The 23,077-nt window shown below is 47.8% G+C and overlaps 1 protein-coding gene across 1 annotated transcript in view; it reads left to right on the top strand.

Annotated features, from left to right (window-relative positions):
• The first annotated feature begins 211 nt into the window (after positions 1–211).
• Positions 212–23,077, top strand: part of LOC125955557 (sodium-coupled monocarboxylate transporter 1) — a 48,248-nt gene continuing 25,382 nt past the window's right edge. Inside the window, exons 1-6 of the mRNA XM_049686690.1 lie at positions 212–302; positions 3,473–3,985; positions 4,056–4,259; positions 4,356–4,504; positions 7,645–7,806; positions 21,548–21,663. Of these exons, the coding sequence (XP_049542647.1) occupies positions 3,736–3,985; positions 4,056–4,259; positions 4,356–4,504; positions 7,645–7,806; positions 21,548–21,663 (881 nt within the window). The 5' untranslated portion in view covers positions 212–302; positions 3,473–3,735. The remainder of the gene's footprint in view (positions 303–3,472; positions 3,986–4,055; positions 4,260–4,355; positions 4,505–7,644; positions 7,807–21,547; positions 21,664–23,077) is intronic.

Below are 23,077 nucleotides of genomic sequence, written 5' to 3'. Positions count from 1 at the left end.
GATGGCGGCCGTTGTTGAATCGTGGAATCGTTAATCGTCGTCGTGTGCTCGCCAGAGTTTTCCTGATACCGAGTGGAATCAATATACTCGCTTTCAAGTCGCGTGTGAATTTTGTGTAATATTCTAATTTTAAGTGAAGAAGGAAGTGAACCAAGTTGAGTCAGTGAGCTGCTCCCGGTGTCCAAGTGAAGAACGCGAATGCAATTTAGAACGGGCAGCTTTGGACTGGTCGTACTGCTGCAGTTCAGAACGTTTCTTAAATACCGAGCAGCGCCGCATCGGAAGCGCCAGTTTCGCTGAAGGTAGGTTACCGTCGCCGTTGCAGTGTTGCAGTGTGTATCCCAATCTGGGTCGATTGCAGAAAAGGTGGCGTTATTTGCGAATGGCTGGTGGTCCTCCTTGGAATGCTCAAAAATGTTAAACCCAGAGTGATGGAGAGTGAGCATTCTAGAGACTTTTAGTAAAAGTGAAGCAACAGACCCTGCACTTCCTCTGTGTTGCAGGTCTTTGTGGTGATTTCTTTTGAGTTTATCGAGATGTTGTGAGGGTTCCATGGTTGGTCGAACTATCGTTAATGTCTAATGAATTGTCGTTACTGTGAAATGAAAACATTACAACAGGTCGACATTTGTCAAGAAGTTCATGGAATGAAAGAGAAAGTAAAGAAAAACCTTAAAGCCATTTTTTCACCTTTTCGATGGCATATCGAAGGTACATTTTGTACGAGACCTTTCCTTTGTTTCAACCAAGTACACACTGTCCAGTTACTGTAAGACCACCAGACCGGGTTGTTCCAGACAATCTTCAAGGATCAAAGCGTCAAATCGATACTTTTGCTTAATATTTTCTGCTTTAAAAACCAAGTTATTATTAAACATTAATGGGGATGAATCAAATCACGGATAAGCATGTTGGCCTTATATTAACAACGAACGAAGTGTCCGGTTAGTATAAGGCCACTTTGATTTTTTCTTATATTTATCAGTGAAAAGAAGTAACCAAATCCTCCAAATCCCGAAAATAACGGTTCGTTATCGTATCTGAATGGTTGATAATATGTAAATCGTGGTTTGGCGTGATGGCATATCAATTTTGGTTAATTTTTGAAAGCACTGACTTTCATATTTCTTGCTAAATTTGCTTTGAATAATTTGCCTTTGCTTAAAGCTCACGAACTGAAGAATGCTGCAAATTCGAACTCACAAGCTGTTCTCCAACGGATTTTATGCTATACTGCGAACAGATATGGCCAACAAGTTCATTTTCTGATCTTTAATCCAAGCAATGATGTTCTTTCTCATGTAGAAAAATGCATTATTTCGCCGAAAAAGTTAACATTTGACAAGGTTTCGGATCAAAATCGATAGGAGAGGTTCTCCTTGAACCCTAGATGCGCATTCAGAAGTAAAAAAACACTACAATCTTGAGCCTACCGGCTGCATAAAGTTTGCACCCAAACCACACACTAACTGGACAGAGTGTATGGCCCAGATATGGCTACTCGGATATGCGACCACGTTCCGTTTCACGACAGCTGGCAAGGTAAGCGTGATTGACCTGCCATGGCTTGCTACGGTATTGCAACACTGTAGCAACCGTTTGTTTTTTTCGTTCTGCTTCCTGCAAAACCGGCAAACAGCAGCACACACACAAACCCGTCGCGATGTCGCGGTATCGTCGGTCCGCGCGATACTGTCTCATCGATACCATCTTCGAGCCCGAGAGCTGAAGTAATTGAATTTACTTTATCAAACGGAGCAACGGATCGCTATTTTCAGCAGCAGCAGCAGCAGCAGCAGCAGCAGCAGCAGCAGCAAAAAGAGACTCCGGCCTCACATTTCCGGAGTGACCATCTGGGAAAGGGGGTTGCAGCGCTGGTTGCCGCTCCGGGGGGATGGTAGCCATGTAGCATTGATAACGGTCGCCAATCGGCGGTCCCCAATTGGCTAGTCATTCATTCAATTCCTCTGCCCAATAGATAACAGAGTGAAAGGGGTGATAAAATACGGTACTGAAGGGTATGGAGGGAGGAGGGGTGCCGTTTGCATCATCTGTAGATCGAAGGAAACAAGATCTTGTGCCGTTGAAACGGAAGACGGCGTGGCTGTGGCTGTGGCTTCAATAACAAACAACAACCGCCCGACGCCGTCGCCGCCGCCCGGCATGTGAATCATATTCCCGGCGATCCCTAGTTTCCTCGGGCCGGAGGAGTATGTTGCTCACGTGCAGCACCATGGTATGGGGCGTTACATACCTCCGCTGTGTATGTATCCGATGAGCAAGTCACGTTCGGATCAACAACCCCGCTCAATGCTGTTGACGAAAAGAATTACTATATACCGAGCGAGCATGGCCCGGCCCTAGAGGATGCCGGCGGTGAAGTGCAAGGTTGTGATTGCTGCTGGCTGCCTGCCCTTTCCCCTTCCCCTTCCTCGCACAATCGCGCTCAACAATATTTTGATTAGCTCGTCACGAGCCGATTGTTTTGTGATAAATCAATCAGTTCCGCTGACACGCCCGGTGCTTTTGCGCCAGCAGCGATGGCCAAGGGACGGACTGGCCAGGGGAAAACACACACCCCGGGTGTCGTTTATCATGGCAGCGACACAAACCAACGGTGATCATGATGATGCCGATGATGATGATGATGATGGCACGGAGGGCCCGGGGGCGACGAGCTTCTCGCGCCCACGCTGCACTGCATTTCTGGAGTTTCAACCGGATTGATCTTCTTTTATCTCACGCAATCCGCGCCGATACTGGACAGTGCTGCCGAAGTGCCGCCGAAGTGCCGCGTCCCACTGCTACACACACACACGCACACACACACACACGCACACACACGCACACACACCCACTCGTCACCCTTAGCCGCCCTTGTCACTTTTGTTTGGTGAGAACATGTTCACCGTACAGCTCACCGTGTCGTGAATGGCAGGGAGGGTGAGGGGTGGTGGGGCTAATTAAGGTTCGAGGCTTTTGCGGTGGCCATCTTGATAAAGTATTGCCTATAAACGTCTTCGGTCCCGCTGTGCGATCTGCCATTACATTCGAAACAATCGCCCGTCGAAGGTGGTCCAGTGAGAGCTATCCGGAGCCCGCGTGGTTTCGTTCAGTGAGTTCGTAGTGAGGACGTAGTGAGCTTTGGGGTTTGGTTTTTGCTCTGGTAGAAGTGCGACACAGCGTGTGTGTGTGTGTGTGATCGGTTCCTTGGCTAAGAAGCGAATGCTATATACAACCGACAGCCAGGGACGCGTTGTGGTAGCGCAGTTTCGCACTGTCCTTACACTGAAAGAAACTCCCCACCGGAAGCGTGCGTTTCTTTGAGGTATGCAGAATGACCACGAGCAGATTGTACCCGCGGAATGCGTGATCGTTTGTCGGGATGGAAACAGTGTCTCCGGACAATGGAATCCCTAATATATGACAATCCAGTGATTCTAATGTGTAATACTCGCCTTCACGCTTGCAGGAACTAACCGGAACAGAGGAATATCTTTTGCGATTCTGGATTAGTCCGGTGGAGATGTAAATCATTCGCCCACAGCTCGCTCACTCCAGACACCTGCGCGAATCGTCAGAGCGATATTCTAGCCGTACACTTCCGAATCTGACACACTTCCCGAGAGATCCCGCATACCACCGCACGCACCTCACGCACCGCACCATCGCAAAGCCATCGCCAATCGCAACCACAACCTCAAACGCAGCAAGAAACCGGAGGAAGGACAGAAGATGGCCAGTTACTGGAGATACGCGTTGGTTTGGTTGATGCTGCTCGTCACGCTGTTCAGCGTCGCACAATCGGCCTCGGTCGCTACGGCCGTCGATGATGGTGACGGCGCCGCGGCTGATGATGATGCTGACGTAGGCCACAGCCAGACCAATGCGGAGATTGATATCGATACGGAACAGAAGGCGGCCGGGTTTACCGTGTACGATTACGTGGCCGTCTGCGCCATGCTCGTCATTTCGATCGGTATCGGTAAGTTGGGACTGGCCCCTGGGACCGTCGTCGTCTAATCGCGCCTTGCTAATCACGCCTTTACCTGCAGGAGTGTTCTATGGATGGTTCGGTAAGAAGAAGGGCGCGGATGCTGAGGGAGGAGCGGATAGCTCCGGAGGTGATTTTCTGCTCGGTTCGGGCATGAGCCTGTTCCCGGTGACGCTCAGCCTTACGACGAGCTTCATCACGGCCATCGAGCTGCTTGGCAATCCGTCGGAGATGTTCTTCAATGGGACGCAGTTCTCGCTGATCGGTAAGTTTGTCGCATCCACGAATGTTCGAAGAAGTGAGTGCTTCGAATGTACTCACATGGCCCTTCTGTTTGCTTGTTTTTTCTCACTTTACGCAGTCATCTCGATGGTCCTGGTAGTGCCGGTTGCGGTCAAAGTGTTTTATCCGATCTACTACAAGCTCGACGTAACGAGCTGCTACGAGTATCTGGGTATGCGGTTCGACAAGCGTATCCGTGTGTTCGGTGCCATCCTGTACATACTGCAAGTAAGTAACCCGCCCTTACACCTTTACACCCATTGTTCTTTAGTGTGTGCCTCTCTGTGTGAGTGTGTGTGCATTCGGGGACCGCGAACACATAAAAGATTCTTTTACGATTGCGAGTCTTCCCGTACTTTCAACGACCATTTCTAGGTATTCTCGCACCTCAATAAAATCATGAAATTCGTGGTAGACCGACTGCGTTACTGGTGTGATACAACAGACATACACGTACATACAAGCACACACACACACATGCACAATTCTGGGAATCGGTTCAGCATCCTTGCGTTTTATGGGCTTCTAAGAGTGTCTACGCGTTCTCGCGCCGCCTCCTTTGGTAGAGCCCGGATCCACGCAACGAAAAGCAGCGACTCCTTTCCTTTGCCGGTTTTTCTCGTTGCCACCTGTGTATGGCTTTCCTTTACCTGGCACCTGGCATCACGGGGGGCACAAGGATTTTCAAATTGAATTCTTTCCATGAGACATCTTTCCCAGAAGCCTACAAGGTCCTACTTACAACAACCGACTGGATACTGTGTGGATGCTTTTGCGTTGATTATATTTGATCTTGTCCTTTGCATCAACCCGCCCCCAAAGGAGGATCCTGGATTCTAGCTCGTTAAAACGAATCAAGCAGAAAACCACAATCCGACACACACACACACACATGTGCGTGTGTATGTTTTTTGTGTCTGTGTACTGTGTGTTTTAGCCATTCATTTCTTTGTGTGCTGCTGCTGGTGTTGCCGATGGTTTGAAGTTGAAGTGAATTTATGTTTACCGATTCCCCCAGTCACTCGCCTTTTTCCCATTTACATACATTCTATACGCCGTAAACGCAAACGTCGCTCCGGGGCTTTTTTGTGGGAACCAGGAAGTGCTTACCACCCTTGCTTTCCCTTACGTTCACCTGTTTCGGTTGGGTTGTGGGGTTCCCGAAATGGGGATTTTAAATGCATCGGAGCGGGAGTGGACTCGAGTAAAGCTGCTCGGAGGAAGAAAAAGGAAATTAATGCCAGCCAGCCTGCAATGGCTGCCGGGGGATGGTTCCGTGTTTCAACCGGGGTGGGGGGTTTTTTTTTCTTCACTCAACTCAACCCTTTTCGGGGGTTTTTGGCAATGAGCAAAATTGTGGTTCTGGTTCGGTTCGAGCGAATCAAGGCCTCCAGGGCATTAGAACGTAGCTATGGAAACGCTCGGTTCGCATTACGTATTGTTGTTCCCTTCCTGGCGTATAGTTGAAATGCCGAGTGGAAAGGTAGCTATCACTCCGTTACAGAGGCAACCCTTGCCACATTAGAAGATTAGGGAAGGATTTTGTGGCTCTGTAATTCAAACCGCACCAACCTCTGATTGTTGCAGATTGGGCGTTGAGCGCAGGGTGCAACAAGTGAGCAAAGGTAGATCGAGAGAGAGAATGGGAGCTTCCGTTGCCGGGGCCGGGGGGTTTGTGTGAAAAACAAAGCTTTGGTTAGTACCGGACCGGAGCAGAAGCGGGATGTTGCATACCTTGTTTCAAATGTTGACGTATGTTGCAGTTTACCAGCTGCACTTTGTTTAGGTTTTGAGTTCTGTTGAAACACTTCCCGGAGCTGACAGAACGTGCTACTTAGTGCTCTTTCGAGTCTGGCTACTTTATGTCAGGAGCCACTTCAGTCCAGCCAGACCAACATTCCGAAACCAAAAGGGCCTGTTGTTCATGACGCCATAATGGCATCATGGAACAGCGCAATGTTTGCACAATGATGCTGGGATTGGGTGTCATCCTAATGTCAAACCAAAATCCCCCAAAAAAGGATCTATTTCCATTCGAACACAATGCTCAGAATGGAAGAAACCTTTTGGCTCGCTCGATTTTTTTTCTGGAAAAAGAAGGAAACCAAACCATTGCCCGTATCGTAGTAAGCGTAGAGGATTTCCACTAACCGCTTAAACCAATCGTTCCTACCAGGAATTCTATGCTGTTCTGCTGTTGGAGTGCTGTTCGCAGAAGGATGGTTCCACAGAAATAGCTTTTCTTGTCCAGTGTCCGGTTGTAAGCATCAAAACTGTAAACCAAACAACCGGACAAGCTGCTCAACGTCCGGTTTTTTTTTTTCGCCCCAAACAAATCATGTGTCGCATTAATTGTTGCCTTCTGGAAACGGAAAACGTTTACACAAGATACTGGAAGGGGAGAGGCTTTAATGGGAAAGCGCCCATCACTCATTCGTTTCCCCCTGCCCCGACCCGGTTAGCCTTAAAACACAACCGTTCCATCCGAGATCAAAGTCTTACGGTGCGGTGCGAAGAGATTTTCCATTTTTCCCGGTAGCAAACAGGGAAGGAAACCGGGATTACACCTTGGCCTGGAAGGAGGCAAACTTGATCAAGGGTGGATTAGCTGCGGAATGCGGGGATGGTGTCTGGGGAGGGGGGATGATGGAATTTTGTCTGATTGAATTTTATTCCCCCTCGGACACCATTCCCCTTGCCTCCAGGTCGCTCCATCGAACAAAACGGGAGGCTGTAGTGGGATAATGGGTATTGCGTATGAAATGGTAACACTCGCCTGGTGGTGCCTTGGGGGAATACATCCCTCCGGTGTGTGAAAGACACTGTGTGTGTGTGTGTGTGTGTGTGTCTGTGTGGGGGTTTGGGTTGTAATTTGAAGTATCTCTCCGATGGTAGTTTCGGACTCAGCAGGGCAAACCGGGATGAGGGATAGGTTTTGTCGAGAGAAAAGGATTAAGGATATTGAATTTCATGTCCAACCACCCCTTAACCACCGGGAGTTTTGTGGTATGTCATCACCGGCGGCGGGTCTCAGAAGCTCAGTTCGATTCGATCAATCGCACGAACCCGTGCCTGGGTGTGAGTCTGGCGTGTACCTGGAGACCTCGTTCAGATGTGCTCAACATCTCAATCACATCCCTGTAAACGCCACAGGACGGCGTCGGTTTCTTGCAGCTTTCTGTTAATCTTTTGAGGTAATCATAGTGGAGCTGTCGAGGAATTCCCGGAGGCTATCTAAAGGAAACACACACACAAGCACACACACACAAAGAGAGAGAGAGAGAGAGAGAGAGAGCTTCGTCGTTTGGCTTATCTTAACATTTTCCATTCCTTTTCCCTTCGCTGCTGCTGCTGCTGCTGCTCCACAGATGCTGTTCTACACGTCGGTTGCAGTGCTGGCCCCGGCTATCGCCCTATCGGAGGCAACAGGTCTCGATAGGTACATCGCAGTCGTGCTGATCTACTTCGTCTGCATCTTCTACTCATCGCAGGGCGGCATGAAGGCAGTCGTTATCGCCGATACGTTCCAGGTGAGTCCTTGCTGCCTGTCTGTCTGTCTTTCTTCTGTTCTCCTTAATGGAACACGGTGCTGCTGTAACGAGATTTTTTTGCGACTCCTCCACCACTGTTTGCCGTCACTGAGTCATTTTTTCTTCCTCCTGTACCACGCGCGTCACGGAGTGAAGTGAACAAAACAAAAAAAATCAAATATTCTAGAGCGCGTCTTTATCTTGCCCAGAACAATCAACTCTCGTTAGACTCTCGGTGAAGCGTGCGTAAGGTGGCATCCGGCTGCTCGTGGCACGGGAACAGCGAGCGATTGTCGCCCCTTCTGAAGTGTTTCTTACAATTCTCTTCTCCTGGCGGCACTGTCTGGCCCCGTACCGTGGGGCTGTTGTGTGCGTGCGCGTTTGTGTGCAATAGAAAGGCAAAAAGAAGGGAAATCTAGGTCGCAATCCATCTGCTCGTCAAACAGATCACCCCAGGAAAGGGGTGGGGGGGATGAAGCCCAAGGGTTGCATTCACCCAGGCGGGTTGCACTTTTGGAATGCGTGCGCTTCGTCCGTGCACTCCCAGTTCGACTCGCCGCCACCTTTTCTTCGTAACCCATCGTTGACGTTCAGTGGCGGAAACGTCGTCCGGCGCTTCATCAAGACGATAAGAAGCTGACTAGTGCTGTTCGTCCAATGATGGGATTACATTGTTATTAAGAGCCCAGTAGTCGCCCAGAACACACAGAAACATACACATACACAGGCATATATACCCTCGAGAGAATACGAAGCGAATGGTACGGGTTCTCTCGTCTCGGTCGGTACTGCTCCTTGGAGTGTTTGACTTGACTGCTCCTTTCGGTCTGTTATCTGCTTACAATCTCCTTCTGGTGCTTCTGTTGCTGCCTCGTTTCTTTTTCTCTCTGTCTCTCTCTCTTTCTGAACCAAAACGACACGTTGAGACGTTGAGTTATGTGATGTGCAATGGAAAAGGAAAACATTTTTCATTCTCCAACCCTGCGCTGCTCTGCGCTGCTCTATCTAACCGAGTGTTTGTCGACGATTGTCGTAAGCGGGTGGCGTAAAGGTCGAGTCGAGTCGAGAAAACGGAGAAACGGAACGGAACGGGTGCTCGTAAGATGGGAGGGTGAGAATCTTCCCTGATTGCTTGTTGAACAATGTTGTGCCCTGTTGTGCTCAGAGGCGGTGCCAGATTATGTCGGCGAAAAAGCGTCAGAGCCGGAGTCTATTGAGGCCCCCCGGTCTTGAGTGCAGCTGCATTCACTTTTAATGGCTCATCGTTGACTGTCTTTGGATGATTATCTTAGGCCATTACTCGGGGGGGGCGCGAGTGAAGAAAGCTAGGCCTTCGCTACCGGGAAAACACTTTGCATGCAGCAAGAAAGGAACGCATTATGAACGTTGATGCAAAATGTGAATGCTTAAATGTGCCTGCATTCAATCGGGCGTTCATACATGGCAAGCAAGGAATGCTTTATTGTGTGCTTCTCAGCGGTGGCACTTAGCGGCATGTTCATTGCAGATGTTTGCTGGCAAGTGAAGTTCGTACTGAACCTCTATCGTCTCTATCGTCTTTCTTAAGCGACAATTCTACCGTCAGTGGCATTGTTGTTTGACATTTCAAATACTTACCTTCTAGCACATCAGACATGCCTTCAGCAACGAACTTAACAGGCTAATTGTTGTGTTAATATACACTCTATGCGATTAGCGCCGCCCGGTGTGAGCAGCTCTGCAACCGGAATGGAATATCGCGATTAAGATTGTCGTCGCTCGTCGCTGTGTATTTCTTAATTTGCGCTCCTCGTCCAGAAAGCACAAGCGGCTGACTAGGAACCGCGAAAGCACACGAAGCAACTGTGGGCACATCTGGTTTTGGTGCGCGGCTCGTTACGAAGCTTCATTGCTCCGTCTTCACCGGACCGTCAATCGGAGGCTCTCTCTCTCTCGGGTGCTGTAATTAGGCCAAATTATGCATTCATTACCATCCATCAACGTTAGAGTGCTCGGCCTGCTGGGCCGCAAACGCAAACGCGAAACCGCTAGTTATCTTCTCCAGATAGAAGAAAAGACGCAGAAAATGAATGCAAGCAGGAGAAAGGAGCGAGGGCGAGGACAAGAGAGAAAGCAAACCAGGAGCGCGCGCTCGCTAGCCACTGGCATAAAGTAGGGGCACAATGGCAGTAACGGTGGACACGAAATACATATTTCCATAAAATTCTGCAACCTACCAGGCGCCTCCATCGGTGTGTGTGCGCGTGTTCGTTCGGTTCATTCGATTTTCCTGTGGTTGTGGCCACAGGCTAGGTGGCCCCCTGGTTGCCCTCTGGCCGGGTCCATTCGCGGCGCTCGGCTTGTAATGGAAATTTATTGTTTCTTTTGCGGCAAACACTTTGTGGCCACACGCACACACACTTGGGCTTCTGGTGAGCCGTTGCGTGAACGGCGCAAAGCCCATCGTGACACGCTGGCCGCCGCCGCCTCGCGACCGCCCAAATTTTGTACAATTGAAAGCAGCGTTCACATTTCGTAAGACGCCGTTCGGTGGTGGTTCGAGGTGATGGCTCGTTTGCGCGGTGCGGTGCGGTGCGGTGCGGTGCGTGATATCTCATGCCCTGACACACCACAACCTGAGCCCTGATTCGCGTCTACCAGGCTGCGCGCGTGTGTGTGTCGAGCAAAAGTTAGATTGCAAAGTGAACAGATGAGTGTAATCTCACCTGCTCACATTATTAAGATAAATAGCGTGACATTAACGTCATTGACTCCACACACACACACACACACACACACACACACACCGCACTCTCCCAAGTGGGTGTAGAGCGAGGGTACATACCGCGTACGTACACGTATGCGGGCGGGCAGATGATAGGCATGCAGCGGTGAAGATTGTTTTGCATTCGCTGAATACTTGCCGCGGCGTGTGAGCGAGTGATTTATTGAGGGTAGTTCGGGATGCGGTGTAGGGGGGGCCAGGGGTGGCACCATGATGTGCGCAGATGTGCCCGATTTGGTGGGTGGGAGGAGAAGGAGGGTACGTAACACACGGGAGTTTCGCTTCGGAGTTTCTGCTTGTTCGTCTGTAGAATCGAACACAAGAACGTAGAACGCACGCGTCGCTGGAAATTGATGCAAACAACTTCGTTCCGTTCGTCATTTGTCGAAGGAAACATTTTGCTTTTCGTTTTTAGGGCAACAAAAAAAAACCAACAACTGTTCAACAGTTTCATTGCTCGTGTGGTGTGCATTATTGTTTACAAAACAGCGAATCAGTAACGGGATGGGGACATTAGTAAATCGAAAAAGGAGCGTTGTGCTAAAACGCTCACTTGATTTAACGGCAAGAGATGTTTTAGTACAATCAATTTTGACAGATTTTGACCGAGCAGCAGCAAGCGCAATCCAAGTAGCCAATGTTTGTTCGGAAATCGAAAAGCACTTTTCGTACAACTCTCCAGCCCGCCCTCCATGGTGAAAGGAAAACCGCCTTTCCCCTTATGAACCGAATCAAACAGGTGGTTCACCCCCGCACCCCCCGCCACCCGTTGTGTACTCTATTGTGGAACAATTTTCCATCGACCATACGCTGCGAGGGATTCGGTCGATGCGGTCTTGAACAAAAGCCACCATTCGCTTTGGTTCTTTTCACGTTCCCGTTTCGTTTGCGATCCGCAACCCCGCGACGTTGTCTTCGTATCGGTGGGTGGGAAAAATTAATTGCTCCAACTGAATACGCTCTAAGGGTGGGATGGTAAGGGCGTGTAAATTCGAAATTAAGTTTAAATGCTCCCGCTTCATTTACATCGTTTTTGGAAGGAGGTCGCACTGTTGAACATGCATCGCATCGCGCACATATATTTGATACTTATACACATGTATATGTGTATTTTCCCCATGACGAAACAACCATTTTTCTCCATCAATCTGGGCTGGACGACTTTCTAGAAGGAGGTACCACCGGCGCACCGGCAGTAGACGATGAAATTGGCGAGCGGAAATTGAGCTTGACAAATATGAATTGGAGGGAAATTGTTCCTGCTCCTGGAGGGTGAAAACATGAAAGCATTGTTTAGGCATGTCCCACGCAACTGCATGTGGCACTGGTACGGACGGTACGATTTATTGCGAGATGTTTTTCAAATGGCGCTCAACCTCCACAGCGCAGTAGTAGCTCCCTGCTATATGCTTCATTTATGAGTCGCTGGAAATCAAACAGCGCATCTAATGAAACATTCGCTCGCATGAAAGTCAACATTCGCTCGCTCGCTGTAAACCCTGTTGCGCTGTGCGAGTGGGAAAATGGAAAATGAAGCGATGACACAAACACAATTGGAGCACGTGCGGAAAAGCGTCGCTAAGAACGCGTCGCGTCCTCTTCCCGTTTTTCCATTCACGGAGCGCCGGTTCGCGAGCTTTCGCGCGCCTTCGGCACCCCGTTGGCAGCTGATAAACGGCATCCGATTATGGCAATCAGTCATATGTAAATTCATTCGGGCATTCGCGCGGGGTGATAGATTCTTCGTTCGCTTCAGCCCGCGACAGGACCGGTGGAAGCGTTATGCAACGAGGAAAGAAGAAAAAAAACGAAATAAAATGAAAAATCTTCGCTTCGCCTCTCGCAAACACTTCTTCGGTAGATCGCTTCGCGAGGTTGTAAATTTGCTTCATTGCTCACCACCGATTTGCTTTACTAGCAGCCCCCTGCCCCCTTCCCCGGTCTGCATGCCACCAAACAGCGACAGCGTCTCCAACTCCAACACCGGGCGCAATCATGGCGTGGAAAATTTATTTCCTTCCGTCATTTTTCGTAAATCGTTTGGCAAGCGCTCCACTCCTTCCGCAAAACCGCGACGACTCAGTCAGTCAATCATTCCGTCCGTCAGGTCCTCTCGCTAGTACCCCGGGACGGAAGATGGGGGCCACCATCAGTCTGTGTGTATGTGTGTGTGTGTCCGGGCAATCAAAGTCTCACTTTTTGTCCGGAAATGTGCGAAGAATCATGACGCCAGTTGAATATGGAATTTGGAGTAATGATGTTGGAACGATGGCTCGACAAGAGAGAGAGAGAGAGAGAGAGAGAGAGAAAGAGAGAGAGAGAGAGAGAGAGAGAGAGAAAAGGGAGAAAGAGAGATAAAATTGACAAAAATATGGCCCACTAGTGGTGATGTTGAGGAAGGTTTTCTTTCATTGTTTCATTTCCCGAGTTTGCGGTAGTGAGAATCCATCGTTTCCATCCATCTGGTAGTGGTACCCGGCCTTCTGTTGAACGGAGGCCTTTATGCTATTTTCGGAATGTGTTATCACTGCATTTGCTGGCAGCAAATCGACATCTTCGATGAAGCCATTGCCATCGGAGCACGCCCCGAGCCCGCCGTTTGTCGTTAAGATAAGAACCTTGGCGGTGCAGTGAGCCTGGGAGAGCTGTGGAAACCTTAAAAATCACTCCCCCGACAGCACTCTCTTCTGCGCTCGCTCTCTCTTGCTATCTTTCGCGAAATCGATTGTCAGAAACGAACGTTCGAGCCCAACACCGAAGAACGAGGATGTAGCGACGGCGTAGTGGTGGTGTGAATGGGAAGGGGGCCCGCCTTTCGTTTGTTATGCTTCCCGTTGATAGGCGCTCATTGGACGAGATTTATGCAGAATTTTTGATAAGCCCTCGACCGATGATTACATTTCGTCGGCTTCGATTCGATTCGCTTGCTGTCGATCATGTACCACCATCATCGGTCTTTCAGTGGCAACCGGCAACGTAACATCGCTTCGGATGTGTTGCGTTCCTACAACTGGCACCGAACCTTGCGAATAGGAGTTTGATCGAAGCGTGTGCTCGGAATGAATTGAGCTGAAAATGCTGGAGAGCGAACATGATTAGGGAGGAAGATTGATTTTATGTGTTTAGAGTTGATAATTTTTCTCCGAACAAGATCTGGCGAAACGGACCGGATGCTGCGGTAGTAATTGGGTTTTCGGTTGGAAAAGCATTTCGTTAAGTGTATGCATAGAGAGTGCGTTGTTCGCGGAACCTTAGAACTTTTTTCTTTGGAACGGAGAACGATGTTAAATTGTGTGTGCCCTGAGGAACGGAAAACTTAAGGATTCCCTGAAAGTGGTGCTGCTTCTGATCCGATGGTTTATGTAGGGGGAAATACCATGTAGCGTGAATTCTTACTAACGGTTATGTTTGGTTACTGAACATGAAACCACAAACAGTTACCTACTACAACGATTTTGATGCCTATGGCCACATTAAAGCACAAAAAAAACTACAACATTTTTGTTTATGCTGAAAAATGATGAATATCTGATATTCTTCCTGGATAAAAAAAAAATTATGAACACTGCAAAAACCATAAACGCGCTCATGATTGAAGTACAACAAATGGATTCTATTTTGAGAAATATAAATTCCAATCATATAACATTGCAATAAAAGAAAAATATAAGAAACAAACAATTAAATAGTACAGATTACAGTTTAGCATTTGAAACTTTAAAAAACTATCTGGTAAGCGATTTTTAAACTATCTGGTAAGCGAACAAGTATCTTTCTTGTTTGGTTAACGAAAGAAACATGTTGGCATTCCTGGTCTAGTTTTTTATCCCACCCCGTTTGCTGAAGCCAGTTGGAAGGTATGATGAGCATATTTTCATCATAACCAAACCAAACGGAGCGTGTAGCGTAATTTCGCAAAAGTTGTTTTGAACATTTTCTAACGAAAAGCTTTTCTCTCTCGCATGTTGAGCCCCTTGATAGATGGCATCATAGCAAAGCATTCGAATTCGCTGAACCTTTGCGTAATGTTGTCTTTCTGCAGCTCGTCCTCATCCGATAGGGTTTTATGTGCGTCTCTCTCTCTCTCTATCTCTCTCCCTTCCAAGCAGTGTCTGGGCTTTTTCGATATCAACCTTCGGTACCACTGGGCCATGATTTTCGTTTGTTGAACGAACAGAAATCGTCGATTCGCAACCGACAGAACTGAGCCCAAAGGACGGCGCGCGTCACACACACACAACAACCACGGCACGGGTAGTCGATAATCCAATACTCCGGTCGAAACACCATTCGTGTCCCTCGCGGTGGAGGAAGAGAGGAAAGGGAGAATGTAATTTCGTCACTGCCACCCTCCCAGGGGGTCCTGCCCCCCCCCCCCCTTCCTTCGCTAAAGGTACAGCGAACATTCTTATGAACAACTAAGAAATAGAGAGAACGAAAAATGGAGAAAAAGAAAAAAACTGCACGACGCCGGCGAGACGGAACACGTCTGAACATGGCGCAGGGCGCGCTGTTGTTTTCCTTCTCTTCTTTTTCCTTCAATCTTCATTTGGTCCCCGGCCCCCGAAAAGCCAAAATGCGGGAGTTACTTACCGTCGTCGAATCCCGTCGAAATAGCGGCGCGGAAATTGGTGTCGACTTAAAAGTTGCTTCATTTTCTTCTCTCTCTCCCTCCACACACACACACACCGCGTCGCGTTCTCGTTGTCGTCGAAATTGTTTGCCTGTAATCGATTCCGGATGTGAGAATTACGGTTGACGTCACCGTTCGTTTCGTTCCGTTCCGTTCGGTTCGTGGTCGTCGTCGTTAGCAGGATTGTTGAATTGAGTTCGGCATGGTGTTGGTGCTATGGTGCCGGTAGCCCGAGAGTTCCGTGGTGATGTTGGGCACCACTAGAGACTGTGCTCTAGCACATCTTCCACAGCGCACCACAAGAAGGCAAAGGGAAAGTGTCACTTTCTGCGACTAGTGCAGCCGACGCCGGAGCGACGGGCCAGAGCGGACCAGAAGCGAAGATTTTATTTTACTTTGAGTGACAATCAAATGCGAAAACGTGTTGAACGCGACACGCGACACAAAGTGACGTCGTCGTTTGTGTGATTCTTCTTTTTCTTCTTTTTCACTCACTCCCTCGCTTTGCGAGGACGTTCCTCGAACTTATTATAACCTTGGAACCTTCCTCAAGGGGAGGACCTCAAGGGATTCGGGGAGGGATTGCTTCTTCTTTTAAAGACGCCCCAGTGTAATCCGGTTCACTCCCAATGGAGGAAACTCGGAGAGCAGGAAATGAGATTAAAATTCTTTGAAGAATCTGGATACACATCCTCATCATCCAGGTCACATAGATCCCCCTGGTCGGCCGGCGGGGTATCGAAATGATACCTACTAGAAAGCGAAGATCTGGAGTGGATGATGAAGAAATGGATGCCTCTTTAAGGGTGTTGGCGTTTTAAAGGGCAGCATTCTCGCTTCTCGCTGAGCTGGGCAGATTGCTCGATTCTGCTCATCTGCTTCGATTACGATATGCTTTTGCGATTCCTGGAGAATAGTGGTTGGATCCGGATCTGCAGCACTCAACTGCTCACGGTGGTGGGGAAAATGTGCCTGGAATGTTTGCCTTCATTTCAGTCCACACATACCTTTGAGATATTGGCAGAACAATTTAATTGAGAATCGCAGAAGGAATGAATACTTCGGACAGTGTGACGGAGGAGTGTGAATAGCAACTGCATCTGAACCAGAATAAGTCAGCTCAAGATGTGGAGTATCGATCAACAAAATTAAAGTATTAGGTCCTGGAATTAGTTTTTTCGATTCTGCTAAAAGCTGGCGCCACTAATGTTGGGTTAGTTTCGAAGACTCATGTGTTATGGTATTTTAAGGTATAGGTAAATACCGTTAAAACGCAATAAGTACCCTGCTCATAATATTAACTATAACATATATTTTTCTCGAGTTAAAAAGGTCGAGTTTTGTGTCTCAAAGTCAATTGTACGGGGGTGTTTACGGTTTTAAAACCTTCTTTTATTAAAAAAAAAATCGGCCGCTAATCGAAAAATGGATAGTCGACTGGATTGTTTCAAAAGATGGGATTTTTGGACATGGGATTCGAAAATTACATGAAAAAAGTAGTGACCAGCGTTGTGCAATATTTGGATTAATGTATTTATTCTTTTGGTTTTGAAAATAAAAAGGTTTTTGTTGAGTCAACACATCTAATTCCGCGACCTAATACATTAGATCGAAGGACCAGCAACTTGTGTAAATCTTGTGCCAGAAGTTTAAGAGTTACATTGCATTGTTCCATGCGATAATTTGATTAACGTGTTCTTCCTTCCATAATCCCGATCCTCAGATTGTTTCACACTCTCGGCTCTGATGTCTTTCCATCAAATCCTCTTTATGAGCGGTGATGATTTTTTGTTTTATATGATGCCCTCTATCCTTCGTCTATCCTTAAGGATTTCTGAAGGGTTTATATGGTTTTAAAGAAAAAGCGGGATTTCGGGAAAACTCTCTCCGTATCGGTATCAGCATCGCAATCCATTACACGAGATGCACTCGAAAGGCCGCTCAGAAGGAAGGACGTTGTTTTACTGCCCCTTAAAACGTCTATCTTTTCCACCTCTCGCCACGCGATACTATCTTCCCTTTGTTCGATCCCCGGCCCAGGATTTGCTCCCCCCTCCCCTTCGTTTTAGTGTTCTCGCTGGAGCTGTCCACGCTACTAGGGGTTGAAAATGGAACTTTGCAATCTTTTCTCGCTCTCTCTTTGTCCATTCGCTTGATCCCCGTTTCCTGGTGAGCTAATCACATATATCTTCCTGCACATGTGTGTGTGTGTGTGAGCGTGTGTTCTATTTACATCTCATTTATGACCTGGGTTATGAAGTCGACCGACGGGGCGCTTGTGATAATCTCTCTATAAATTGAACGTTATCCCTTTTCTTCAACCGAATGGATGGAAGGATGGAAGGAAGAAGAAAGGATGCTTTTTGGGATGCTTCTAGGCGGTCGCTCCTTCCAACGGGGTTGGTTCGGGTTCCTGGCGAGACTGTTTACTGTTTTGACCCGGCCACGAGTGACGAAATACTATGGCTGCAGTCGGGTTCGTAGAGGGCATCCTCGAGGGTTGGAGTAGTAGACCCGCCAGCGCCAAGCCAAGCACAAATGGTAATATGATAATAAATAAGAAAGTGTGGCGCATAAAAGAAGATTAAACGACTTTTTGTTTGTTTGCGTTGCGTTGCGTTCCTGTCGACGGTTGGTGGTTCGTGTTAATACAATGTTTTGCTCAAACCCTCCCCCGACAACCCGCAACCTGCCACTCGTCGGTTGCCAATTCTGTTGCCCCCCCTACCCTGCTTCTTTTTTCACTCAGCAGTTGTCAGTTCCGGCGCCGGCTTTATTGTTGCCGAGCCGCAACCAGCCCAGGATATGTAGGATACGACGTGGCAGGCTGCCAGCAACACGCGTGGGGAAGGAGCAAAAATCACTCGACAACAAGCAAGGCTGGAACAAGGGATGGGGAAGGTGGGTGCCACCGAAAAGACAAACAAAGAGTGCGGGAACAAAAATGTTGGCACCGCGGGTGCAAATTTGTTTGGACGATGCTTAATGCCCGCCTTCGTACAACCAAAAGTGCCTTCCTCGCCCTCCTTCAACCACTTCTGTGGCGGTAGTGGTGGTACGTACCATCTTCGACCCTTTTCTGGATTGTTGGCGTCATATCTTTATACGCCGGAACGTGTGAAGCAGCGAGAAGGGAAGCTGCGAAACCGCACCACTAGGAAAGGAACATTTTGCGCGACGCGACGTGTTTATATTCATATCGTTGTGTGTTTTTTTTCTTTGTGCGCAAGGAGCCAAACCTTGCAGAGGCCTTGGAGGAGGTTGGAGGAGTGTTGTTTTTTTTTGTTAGTTGTTGTGGTTGTTTTTCGCGGGATTGTTCTCACCGAAGCGTCACTAAAAGCATTTCTGGACTGGGAATTATGACACCACAAAAGGGAGAAAGAAACAGAGAGCAGCGAGCAGGGCATTTAGTTCCATTCCGTTTTTGGGTCTTTGATTAACTTCCCCAAGAAAAGAGGGGGGCCCACCCTCCTCGCGTGCGTAGCCAAACGTTGGGGGAATGCCAGAAATGGAATGATTGCCTTGTCATGAATGCGGCACTGCGGCGGGAATGGCGAAATGATTGTCCCTTTTTTTGCCGGTTGGTATTTGTTTTGTGGAAGTGGCACGCGAAGGTTAGTTTTTAATTTTATTTATCGCTTTATTATCCCAAGTTTGGTGGCAACTCGGGGATGTTGGGGATTCCCGGAAAAGCATCCGGATGGTGTCAGTAGGGCGTTGAATGTGCTGTTTTTTTTGCCATACAGTGTGCACAACAATAAAAGTCCACCTTTAATTAAACTTTCTCATCTATTAGTATGGTGCCACCTTGGCACAGAATTCCATTGGTGGCCATTTTGATATGCCGTCTACGACATTTGCTGAAAAAAGAAATGCATGAGTGGCATAAAAAATAATTGTTTTTAATAACCACATCGTGATCAATGGTATTATTAAATGGTAGATTGTCTACAAATGATCTATTTGATTCAAATTTGAGCCTTGCGAAAGCGATACGAGTAGATGAATGTGACAAGAATATAAAATGAGTATTAGTTGTTTTAGCAGTAGGATCGTTGCCATAACATACGCTGTTGCATACCAAAAATGGTTTCGAGTTATTCTTACGGGGCCCATCATCATTTAGGGTGTCAAAATTAATTTCGCGCGCCATAATACTATCGTTTTCTTTGAATTCCATAATAGCCATGGAAAATCTACTCGATCACCATCATACTACCACTACCGTGCTTCACTGTGGCCTGCAAATGAAGCTCTTGCAAAATCACGGTTTGCTGTTCTCCAACGTCTTTCGGGACACTTTTTTTACTAAATGTGACAATTATTTGATTTGATTTGACAGACCATAAAACCGAGATCTTCTAGCTGTTCAACATATTTCCGGTTGAAATCTAAACGTAAAAGCATATTTTTGGAAGCATTTTAGCGTGCGCACCATTGCACTCATGTTACTCATGAAACTGCTACGATTAGTGGACAAAATCAATACAAAATATGATGTTACCCTCGATTACCCTCCATCTAAAACATTAAAACAGACGGAAACAAAAGGCTTAAAATAGTTGAAGTAATCAGAGGCCTCTATTAGAGTCAGAATAATATTTATTGCAAAGTGGGCTTTTACTTTTGTAACACCTGACAATTTCTCATTTGAACCTCATTTGTAATCGCCAATTTCTCATTTAAAGAATTATCAAAAATTTACTATCGAAACCATCGAGCTGAAAGCTAGTAAAACTGAAAGAAAATTGTAGAACCTTCTAGAAAAACACAAAACATGCCCATTTGCGATCGGAAATGTTGGATTCCCAGATCTACATCTAACCAAACCTGCGGGTGAGCTTTTACATTTCTCCGGTTACCGATTGTTTTACTTGCTGTGCGTATATAAGCAAAATCGAAATGACAGTCGCGCGTTATGCTTTGTGATGTAGCCCACCTTCTTAACCATCCTCATGCTATTGCTGTTTACCAATGGCGCTGGTGACTGTTGCCATGGTGAAGTCGTCTTGAAGCCGTCAGTTTGCGTTTACGTTTGCTTCCGTGCGGTGTGTTGTCACAAACTTTTGCGTAAAACTTTTGCGCCCTCCCAGCGAAAGCGGGCGTGAGTACGGTGGTTTTGAAAAATGAAAAGTCATTGCACCGCGGCATGGTACCACCGGACCACGGGGCCCGAGCGTTTAAAGGAAGGATTCGTACAAAATCAGATCAACTCCGAGGGGGACTCCGAGGATGAAGAGCGAAAGCTGACAAAAAAGTGATTTAGCAAAGTTTTATTGTTCGCTACTTTATGCATGAGAGGGTTGGAGTAGAAGTGGAAGGGTCAAGGGAATGTCAACTTCCATCCAGGCGCCCATCTCTCTCTCTCTCTACCTTTGTCTCTCCGTGCCATAGAAGTACTTACTCGTTCTGCATCACCGAATTCGGCTGACGGAGGCGCCTTTTCGTCAACATGATTATCGAGTCGAGTCCTGGGGGGTGGGTGGGTGGTTAGCTCCTAGTAATGGGTTAGAAGACCCAGAAACCAGTAAAGCATCGCGAAGTTTAAAAGCTGAAACGGAGAACAAGAAGGAAGGACATCCGAACAGCTCATCCTAATTGAATGCCTTCACTTCCCGTCCCCAGGCATTGAATCAAAAACAAGGACGCAGCAAAGGTGGTGAGGAGAAGGAGCGGTGCACTTGACAGGAAAGAAAGGATTGACTGTTTTTTTTTCCCTGAGAAGAGCTCCGTTGGGACGTCGTGTCGTGTCCATATGACGAACGATTCCGTGTCGAAAGTCCGGTGTCCTATTCCGGTCCATGTCTCAACACGGGCTATCATTTATCATGCTGTGTTGGCCACTGTTTACCATCCGGCTTGGTACAAAACATGGCTCCGGACCCGGTTGTCCGGGGCAGTAGCACCAGTAGCTTATTTAAAATTTCTCGATTGAGAGACGTCTGGAAATCGGGGAATGGGGCCGCGTTATCTCGATCTTGCCGGGGCAGGGAGGGACTTCGGCTTCGATAGGATTGAGTTAGTTTGTGTGTGTATGTGTGTGTGTTTGTGACGTCGCTGGTGGCAGATTCGGTGGCCATTAATCCATGCTCGGTCGATTTGGTGCTTGTCGAAGCGAATACTGGCGTGATCGGTAGCCGGCCATTTGTATTTATTTTAATTTTCCAAGCAAATCTTCCGATTATCAACGTGCCTCACGGTCCGACAGAGCGGAAAACGGTGCTAGTGGTGGTTGGATGTTGGTGACGATTCTTGAAAAGTTTTCCCCTTTTTCCTTCGTTTGAACGTTTGACTTATGTTTTTTCTTTCTTTCTTTCTTTCTTTCTTTCTTTGCGCTCTTCAAGGCCGTCGTCCTGCTGGTCTCACTGGTGTTGATTCTCATCCTCGGCACTCACTACTCGGCCGGACTGTCGGATGTATTCTCGCGGGCCTCGGACCACGGAAGGATTGAGTTTTTCAAGTAGGTAGTCCCTCGGTTTCCAGTCCGCGTCTCCGGACTCATTTGAAGGATATAAATGGTTTGAGCGCGTCTCCACGGGATTTAATCGAACTTGCTGACTTGTGTGTCTTTGTGTGTGTGTGATCGAACTCACAATGACGTCACCTCCAAAGGGGAGATGATCCTTTCTTGACTCAGAAAAAAAGGGGTTTGCGATGAGCTTCTCTTTCTGCTCCTTCCACCGGAAAGCGAGGTCACCTGAAGCGATTTCGGTGGAAAACTGTTATCACCACCACCCTCTTCGCACCACCTTCCCCTCTTCCCTCGTGAAGGGCAGCGTCAACGCAGCAGCACCCGGTTTGGCACCAGAGGCAGATCATGTTTTATTCAAGCGCTTGTTATGGATATTTTTTTTCTTCATTCGGTTCCGTTTAATATTTTGCCGATGGTCCCGCGGAAAAACTGAAAATGCGAGAATTCGAGTCGCCTTTCGCCCAGACCCCTGGTGCCCGCTACCCCTCTCTAGGGACTCGCTGTCAAATAGGGGTCCCGTTTGTCCGTTTTGTCACTGCCACCGGAGGGCCCTGTCGAACGGTCCACGAAACGCGAGCGCCTCCAGCTCTACAACAAAGGCATCGGCCTTGCTGCACCTGCTGTGTGTGTGTGTGTGAGTGCGCCTCTCCGACTCTCGGTACTCGGAACGCGGAACGGCGGAAGTTCATAAATATTAATTATGCACATAATTTGTTTTCTCACTGTGTGTGTATGTGTGTGTCTGTGTGACAACAAGTAGCAGGAGTCTTGCTTCCTGGGGGTCGCCTATGGTGCGATCGAAACGATGCTGATGATGATGATAAAGGGCGACGCTGTGGCCGTGTCCGGCGGCGGAGTGTCGTCTCGCGTATAACGCCGCTTCGCGTGAAAAGTACTCGGTGAAGATTGTGCTGCTGAGCGGCTTGAAGATCGCCCTTGACACTTGTGTCAAGTAGCTGGATCCTTTGACTTCTATTCCGGGTTTTTTTTTTCGTGCCGCAGCTTCAACAACAAGCAGCTAGTTCACGCTTCGAAGAAGCAGTATTGTGTTGGAATTGTGAAGCGTTTCTGCGAAATATTTGCAAGAGGACAACATAAAACCCAGTAACCATTGACAATGTTTAAAGCTTTTACTGGAAACAATAATTTGAGCGTCACGATGAAGTACACTGACACACACAGAAAAGACAGACGACAAAACAAATCAATAATAGTGGAACAGAGCGTCGCTTTGATTTCGCTCTCCCTCTATATATATATATTTGCGCGCAGGGACACTATTCGTGGCGAAACATCTGTATTTATTTATCTCATAGACGTTTCAATTGCTATTGATTACTGGTGTTTCCCATTTCTGATTTCTGTTTGCTTTCTATCTACTTCCATGTACCCCGCCCGACGT

The sequence above is a fragment of the Anopheles darlingi genome, chromosome 3, assembly GCF_943734745.1.
Source record: "Anopheles darlingi chromosome 3, idAnoDarlMG_H_01, whole genome shotgun sequence".
Classification (NCBI taxonomy): domain Eukaryota; kingdom Metazoa; phylum Arthropoda; class Insecta; order Diptera; family Culicidae; genus Anopheles; species Anopheles darlingi.
Note: the sequence above shows the minus strand (reverse complement) of the source record. Positions and strands in the feature narration are given on the sequence as shown.